At 41.9% G+C, this 8,720-nt stretch overlaps 1 protein-coding gene across 1 annotated transcript; it reads right to left on the bottom strand.

Moving 5' to 3' along the window:
- Positions 1-2,815: 2,815 nt before the first annotated feature.
- Positions 2,816-7,332, bottom strand: LOC124605176 (ADP-ribosylation factor-like protein 4C). The gene is made up of 2 exons (XM_047136688.1): positions 7,162-7,332; positions 2,816-5,086 (listed from the first exon to the last, which is right to left on the bottom strand). Exon 2 carries the CDS (start codon positions 4,429-4,431, stop codon positions 3,823-3,825), a length of 609 nt encoding a protein of 202 aa, XP_046992644.1. The 5' UTR covers positions 4,432-5,086; positions 7,162-7,332; the 3' UTR covers positions 2,816-3,822.
- Positions 7,333-8,720: the final 1,388 nt, after the last annotated feature.

Genomic DNA, 8,720 nt, shown 5'->3' with positions numbered 1-8,720 from the left:
CTGCCATCTTTAAGCATAACATTTGAATCTATTAGTACATCATTGAAAATGACTGCAATTTGAATGTGACAGTACTTCAAGACCAGTGGCACGAGGAAACTTTATGCTGTATTTCTTGATTTAAACCATAACCACTGAGCAAAACCAGTGAAACTATTATTTTTCCACTCAGTGCCATTTGACATTTTCAAATTGCATTGCCCGCTAATTTGTAGGTACGAATGCCCACTTACCATTTATTTAAAAGTGAACCACAAGAGGAAACTAAACTGGCTTTTCTCTATTAGAAGCAAGAAGTTATTTTGTAGTAACTTCACAAATCATATGCACCAGCTACCCCAATCTAATTGTGAATATCCCCAGTTCATTCCAGACTAGCAGTTTAGTCCTCACCTTTGTCATTTAGTAGTATCAAAATTCAATGTACTGAAATTTAATGCAATTACTTGTTTCTATCAGCATTACAGTGGCCCTCTGGAATAATACTTCTGCAGGAAAGTACTTCGTACAACCTGAAACAGCTTCATATTTATTTTATGCTGTCACAGATACACAGTAGGAACAGCTAATGGTATTAACTGCTTTAATGGTTTTTTGGTTGAAAGGCATTTTCTAACTACAGGCTCATAAGAGTTTATGCAGTGCACATACTTTCCAAGTAAGACCAATGTGTCACATGGAAGACCACCACACAGTGTATGGTCAGAACTTTTGACTTGTACATGAAGTCAGTGTTCACAACATCATGTAAAATATTTCGGTGCATGAAATATTTTTTTATATTACAACCAGCATTCATTAAACACACTGCAGCTTCAGAACTCATTTCTGCAAAGCAAGACATCACTAAAGAGATATTACCCCACAACCTGACATGACTGATTTCAGCATCTCTCACATTTCAGAGGCAACAAAAACCTAACTTAAAGCAAAATGTTTCACATGTTAACGATTCTGTGCCTCTAACTACCAATCAGCAATCTTCAATCACAAAAATAATCTATTTTAATTTTACCAGTTAGTAGGAGAAAGAAACGAAACTTTCAGGAAAAATATAACATTTAATTAAACAAGCTAAGTCTATGACTTTACAGTTTAAAAAATTGCACATTCATCATCACGCACCATTTTACAGCAAAATTATAAATATATTTCTTTGGCTTTTTAGTAAATAAAAAATCACCTTTTTACAAAACATTTTGCTTCCATTATAAAAGCTGATTCTTTTAGAATGCAGTTCTTTTCTTTGCATAATTGTGAGCAAATCACAAGGAAAAAACTAAATGAATCACATCATTGGAAAGTTGAAAATTCTGTAAATTAAGTAATGCAAAAACTGTACAGTTCTGAAGTTTTGATATGTACACACTACCAAGCATTTGGCCCAGTACATCTGATGCCTATTTTATGTTGCACAAGTATTGCAAATATACAAAAGAAATTCTTATATTTGAGATTCCCACTCTTCATGGAAAACTCATTTTTCAGAGAATGTGATCCATCTAAACTGTACATAAGCATAATACAATTGAAAGCAGTGTGCTTATGCTTATGCACAATTTTCCTTTTGCACGACATTTCATCATGTATAAACTTAGACACTTTCCAAACACAGGCACTCATTGATGCCTTCTGAAGATTTATACAACAAAAACAGTCCATATAAAATGCACCCAATGAGAAATATTGAACAATTTCAGGATTGTGTAATGTTGATTTTTAATACCTGAGTGGTAAGCAAAACAGACAGGTTTATAAAATTTTGTGTGTACTTAAGCAAACATGTGAACAATGTCTTGCATTTACACAAAAGTATAGTTTGAATGAAAGCACCTTTGGTTTCAGTAGCTATGTGAATAATCATTAACACCATACACACACATTCATTCAATAATAATATAACACCGATGTACACAACAACATACTCTCAACATATTTGAGTATTTCTGTACTGAAACACAAAACATTCATCATTTACAGACATGGGAAACCAGTTCAAAAATTATAATTAGAAGTTACATTTAAAAGTTAAGTCTTTTACAACAGAGTTGCCATAAGAATTGAGAGAGTTTAGTATGAATTATTTCTAAAGCAGCTCAAAATTTCTACAATAATGTTTGTATTTTGATTAGCTGAAATATAAAATTTGTTACTTCTGAGAATAGATCTCTCCCTAAAGGCACAATGTAAATTTTGCTGCATGACTAAACATTCTTTTATTGAAATTAAATTTCATTTGTGCTTATCTATTGTCACCTCTTTCAGCCACATTTCAACTGCATTTTAAGTATCAAATTTTGTATCTCTAGAAGTATCTCCTGGAAACAGGTAATTTTGAAATCAATTGTGGAGCACCAATTTATAGACCATATTCTACTTGGGAGAAATTAATTGGCAAATGAAAACTTGGCAACCCTAATAACAGAGGACCCAGTTGCCTCCTGTTGGTAAGCAACAAATTCCAGAAAATAGGAACAAATTATGTACTCATTTAACACAGTATATTATCAATAATTATCTATTTATATGTATAGCTCTATTGCTCATTTTGTACTGCCAAGCAGTGAGCTGATAACGAAAACTTGTTTTCCACTATGCAACATGCATCCATAAATACAAATTTCAGTACTTTTCTCACAATTTGGCTGCCACTCCCACTGAATTTACAGACTATGTACAAGGGTACTGACTAAGATATCCTGATAACTTTTTTGAGCCACTGTCACACTTAAAATATTTCATGCTGCTCCCAACATTGAAAGATGAGCTGAACTATTTGCAAGAACACATTAACTCCCTTCTCAGCACTTTTGTATTTACATAACACTACATTCTGCATTTTGCTTATTTACCAATGACACTAGATAGGTTGTAACTGCCAAGTGACTCATCTGTACTACAGCCCTCTACCTGCAAATAAGAACACTTCCACACAAACACAAAATGATGCATAGCAATAAGCAACTGTCACCATTTTATTGAAACACAAACTGGACAAAAGTTCTTAGCCACTTCACACTGACATATGGGGTAAGTTTGAGCAAGCTGTTTGGTACTGAACTAAATCAGTTCCAGAAATGAAGCAGCACAAAATGTTGAGACTGAATCAGTCTGTGCTAAGAGATTCCAGTTATAAGTGCCTCTACAATTAAATTATATAGAGGCATACAGTCATTGAAAGCCATAAAACATTCTGTGGCAATTACTGCACTGAAACTAACCTCAATGTTTCGTTTGGAAATTTACACAGAACAGATCAATTTGTTGCACTGATGAAATAAACACAACATATGAATAATTTGCAGCTGTTTTCCTAGGAACATATGAGCCGTTTTGTTTAGGCCCAAGTGTAATGCTGATAAACAGCACACTCAAGGCAGAAAAAAGAAACTGAAGCAGAAATTTGACACCAATAGATAGATTGAAGCACATTCAGTTCAGGCACATGCTTATTAGTGTGTTTTTGATTTTTATCTATGTACCTGTTTATTAATCACAACTTGTTTGGGAGTTGTAAAACAGCGTGTTGGGGCAGTACAAGCAAGTGGCTCAAATTCTCGCAAGAAGTATTATCAATGCGTGCATATGAGATGGACTACTTATGACAGTTTAAGTATGGGACTTGTGACCATTGTCGACTATACAATGAATTACGCGCACCTTTCAGCGTGGGGGTGGCAACCGTTTACTAAGCGTCTCACGAAGGAGGAACGGGATAACAAGTGCGAAGGGCAGAGGGAGAACAGTAATAACGCTAGCAAACAGGGACGGGGAGGGGTGGGCACGGGGGAAACGTGAATGGCGGTCGGCACGGCAGTCTTCCTATCTCTTGCGTGTCTTGGCCTGCTTGGCGAGCTTGCGCCGCTTGAGGATCATCTCGTAGAGCGCCTCCATGCCCTCGTGCAGGCCCTCGCCGGTGATGGCGCACGCGGGCTGCACGTGCCACGACGTGGAGGCGGCCAGCTCGTGCAGGCCGAGCAGCTTCTCGATCTCGCGCGGTTCTCGCGCGCCCGGCAGGTCCTGCTTGTTGGCCAGCACCAGCACGGGCACTCCCGCGTTGTCTGGCGCCTTGGCCGTGCGCGCCAGCTCCATCTTTGCCTCCTCGAGGCGCTCGACGTCGACCGAGTCGAGCACGAAGACGATGCCGTCGGTGCAGCGCGTGTAGCTGCGCCAGAGCGGGCGCAGCTTCTCCTGGCCGCCCACGTCCCACACGAGGAAGCTGACGCCCTTGGCGCGCCCCGTCGTGCCCTTCACCTTCTCGCAGTTGAAGCCGATCGTCGGCACCGTGTTCAGGTACTGGTCGAACTTTAATCGGTACAACGCCGTCGTCTTGCCCGCACTGTCCAGTCCCAGCATTACGACGTGCAACGTGCCCTGCGTCGAGGGCAGTGCGTCCAAAAGGGATGAGTTCTTGCCCATGTTGGCCCCCATATTCCTTGACACCGCCTGCGCTGGCGATACGCACCACGGAAGTTATCCGGCAGCACCGCCGCACATGGCACTTATCTCTGCACGCCCGGCGACATAACCACCAACACTTTGCGCGGACGCCCGTTCACCGCATCACATTGTCAGCTCCTCCGGAACACACTCGACAGAAACACCGCTGTCCACTCCGACACAGCTTCTGCCAACTACGCAGAGAGTTACGTGGCCGGCGAAGGTAAACACTTGGCACCTCCCGCTGGCGCTGCCACGCACTTAACACGACACAATAACAAGCAGCCGCCGACCTCGGCGAATGGGCAACTAGCGGCGCGCCTCGAAGGCTCTCTCCGCGACCGCCTTTGCTTCGCTGTTCGCCTCCGGCGCGCGCGCAGCTATTCCACTAACCGGGACAGGTCCACTTTATCCCGCCTCTCCTCTCTGCTATTCGCTTCTGCTAACTGACCCACTTGCGGAGTCGCGGCTGGTGCATCCTTCGCCGTTATAAGTCATCTGTCGCGGCGGCCGGTTGTGCTTCGAGTGCAGCGCGCGATGATTGGGCAGCCGCCAAACCGGTTCCCGCTGTCTTAAAACCAGGCTCCTGCGATCGGCTCTCTGCTACCTTTCTCCGCCCCCTCCTCCCAGCTGGTGCGCCTGCCACCTGTAACAACATCAACAAATGTAGCGCCGCACACGTCTGCGACACACGTTTCGTCTAATTACATCAGCAGAACGCTGCTTAAGCAACGAAGTAAACCAGCTGTCGGCTGTACTAAAATACATACTTCCTATTATTCTGAATTCTGTACCATAAAGTAGCAACACCGCTAAAAGCAAGACGTTTAAACATACACAGAAAGATAAAGGTGATACGCAGAATACGTATGAACATTGACTTCGAAAGATAAACAAGTACGTAGCAGGATCATATATCTTAATGCTATAAATTTTACTTAATGAACGTAATACTGAACATCCGTATTCTAGCTTCCCACTGTACGTTAGAAGTGTCAGTGCGTGCTCTGCAGAATAGATTTTAGCCTATGAATAAGCGCGTTAGAGTGTAAAATCTCTGTTCTCAGAGATTTATCTCCACCGTACACATCTTATGGTGGAAGTGCGAAACCACAGAATTTTAATGCCAAATAAATGATACAGCAACAGACTAGCGTGTAGCTTAGACTTATGTTTATCTCCGCGAATTTTTTTTTCTTCATAGAAAAAAAGACTGCAAGCTAAATTCATAAACGTTACACTGGATATTTTGTGGCATGTACTTCAGTAAAAAATAGATATATTTCACATAAATACGGAAAACGCAAGATGGGGTCTAGTACACAACTTTTCCCGACAAGTTTCTCTGTACACCAGCAACAGTTGTGATAAACTTGCCATGTGACTACTTTTGACGTAACTTCATTATCTGGCATACTTTACACGGGAAAGTCGTGTAAACTACGTTTGAATGATAATGTACCGCGAAAATATAATTAAAAATCACAAAGTAATACACATTGTAGCAATGAACATGTTTATACTTCTGTGGCTGTAAAATTACGCCACGTCTCAACTACTGAACACAATTGAGTTATTAGTTATAGTCAATATAAATCTCCGCTTACTACGTCCTTTTTCTAGTGGATCTCCCTGATTTCTGCTCTCACATTTCAGTTTTCTTCTTTATTACCTACGCTGGTTTTCAAAGCCCGATTTTAACTTTGGCATAACTCTGAATTATGATATAAGGCGCAATTTTAGTTTCAAGCAGTAGCTTTTAATGTGTAACAGAAAATTCGTTTATACAACACATCGAAAATGAGCACAATTAGACTTCTTCTCACCTCTGATACCCTGATATGTTTGGAGGCTACACCACATAGATAACACAAGAAACACTTGCTGCAACACGGAAAGGCGCAATGTTTACGGATCTGTTTGCCTCTAATACGTCAGATGTTTGATGTCTACCATTTCAGCATTATGACGCTCACGACTAATAAGCATTTATGCCATTGATACTAAACACTAGTATTGCTTTTCACTCATCTCAGCTTCATTCCAAAGACGCCAATTAAAGGATGTATACAGAATGCCACACAACGCAAAGTAATTTATGAAACATTATTTCAGAGAAAATATTTCGGATGTCAACCACCCACCTTCATGTTTACAGAACATTTTCAGCGGTTAATATTTCATCTACCATGCAAACATTCCCTGACAGTTTCCTACGAACCATGCTGTAACAATCCACTTAAATATGTATAATGCGTGCGTGGCTGATTTAACGGGACAACAGTAACAACGTTCAGCAGTGTTATTTTCACAGTGCGCGACCATGAGCTAATGCCAAGAACACGAAATAAAGTTCAAATGGAGCGCGCAGAGAACAGGTGAACCAGCCGTTGCGAAGTGGCACATGCGCACTCGCTACTGTATCGGAATTGCTGCAAACGCACGTAAATCAATCGCTGCCGTCTCCGTATCTAACGCGATTTGATTAAGCATAGGGTCACTTCCCCCTTACGTTTAGTAACTAAGATGTGTGTTGCTGCTCTGAGGGTCACAAACTACCTCAAACGCAGAAACTTTGGGAACTAATCGAATGAAGCGACACGAACGGTTGCAGGTGGAATCCGTACACAGGGTTTGGCGAATAATCAGCTGGAATGTATCAACAGAGGAAATCGGAATAAAAAGTTTCGATCGCTTCAACAACCGAGGCGCCGTACTAACCTGTGTGCTGACAGACCTGCGTCGGAAAAGCCTCTTCTCCAGCCAGAAGACTGCTACCAACACACGACAGCTCGCCGAGGAACTCTGTCGCTACACAGATCTCGCAAGCACTGCCAAACTTCAACCTCTCTACGTCCGCCCACCACACACACTGCTCACTGACTGAGCTCTTTACGTTGTGGCGATAAACATCGAGTGCGGCGGAGAGTCCGTCAGGCGCCGCTAGGAGCGCTGGCGTCGGCAGCAGCTGCCCGCTACAGCTTGGCGCTGCTGACGCTAGGGCTGCCGCCGTAGTGGGGAGAAAGCGCGCCCAAAGAGCCTTGTGTTACTGCCGCCTCGATGCGCAACGGTCATGGGTCGGGCAGGGGTACCAAATCCGCTCCTGACCTGAACTCCAAGGCAGGACAGCCTTTTTCTTGCTGATCCCGAGTGATAAGTTGCGTGGTACCACACACCCATTCATTCCGCCTGTACTTCGTCTCGTAATACTAACAATGAGATGGAACAGTTATCTTCGTTGTCATAATTCAAAATCTTTCACCTTTTCTTTCCATGCAGTAATTTCGCGAGGGATGGAACTACAATGTGCTCCCTTAAGTATGTATTAGTTACCACCCCTGTACCTGTAGCTTTGAGGATAATAACATCCTAGGGAAGACTGAACTTCTGCCGGTCAGCAATGAACTCGATTAAAATAACGAAGTGATATGAAAAGGTTTCCAGTCACAAAATTAATAGACTACTAACTTATTTATTTAGCGACACCTTTCGAGGCTACAGTACTACAAAAATATTTAACACATTTGTATACAAATATTAAAGTTTCCTTACATGGCCGCTGTGATGCAAGGAAATTTTAATATTTGTATATACGTACGTGAAATTTTTTGTAACGCCGCTATAGTCCGATGACGAGGTATCACCCAGAAACATGTCGCTAAATAAATAATAGTCAACGAATTTTGTGAGTGGCAGCGGTATTTGAAAACATTTTCATGTGTTTGAAACAGGCACGGTCAATACGGCTTCAAATAAACGAAGTGACTGTCGAATACGGGTGGGAGCGATGTTATCTGTTCACGTTTGCGAATAATGGTCTTATCACTTCAGTGTGCACTTTTGCAAATAGTGAAAGGCACTCAGCCGCGTAAAATAAACACGCTGTACGGAGGAACAACGGAATCTTAACATAATTGTTACGTTACTGGCTGCAAGGAACTGGCGACTGTTACCCGACGTATCGGAGCGATTCGACGACGGTGAACAGAATACAAGATGTGACGAAGGTGACCTATAAACAACTAGCCATAGGTCAACTTTTATTCTGATTCACGTTATAGTAACGACCACCTCTGAAATAAGAATAAGTGTTCAAATTATAGGTCCAGCTATTTGGTTTATGAACTTTCTTGTCCATTTCTCTGCCTCCCAGTGTGCCTTAAATGACGTCCTTCACTGAACAGTACTTTATGAAGACATGTGTTTTATGAAGAAGTTTCCTTACATGGCCGCTGTGATGCAAGGAAATTTTAATATTTGTATATACGTACGTGAAATTT

Source organism: Schistocerca americana, chromosome 3 (genome assembly GCF_021461395.2).
Source record: "Schistocerca americana isolate TAMUIC-IGC-003095 chromosome 3, iqSchAmer2.1, whole genome shotgun sequence".
Taxonomy (NCBI): Eukaryota; Metazoa; Arthropoda; class Insecta; order Orthoptera; family Acrididae; genus Schistocerca; species Schistocerca americana.
The sequence above is the reverse complement of the archived record's forward strand: the minus strand, read 5'-3'. Positions and strand labels throughout refer to the sequence as shown.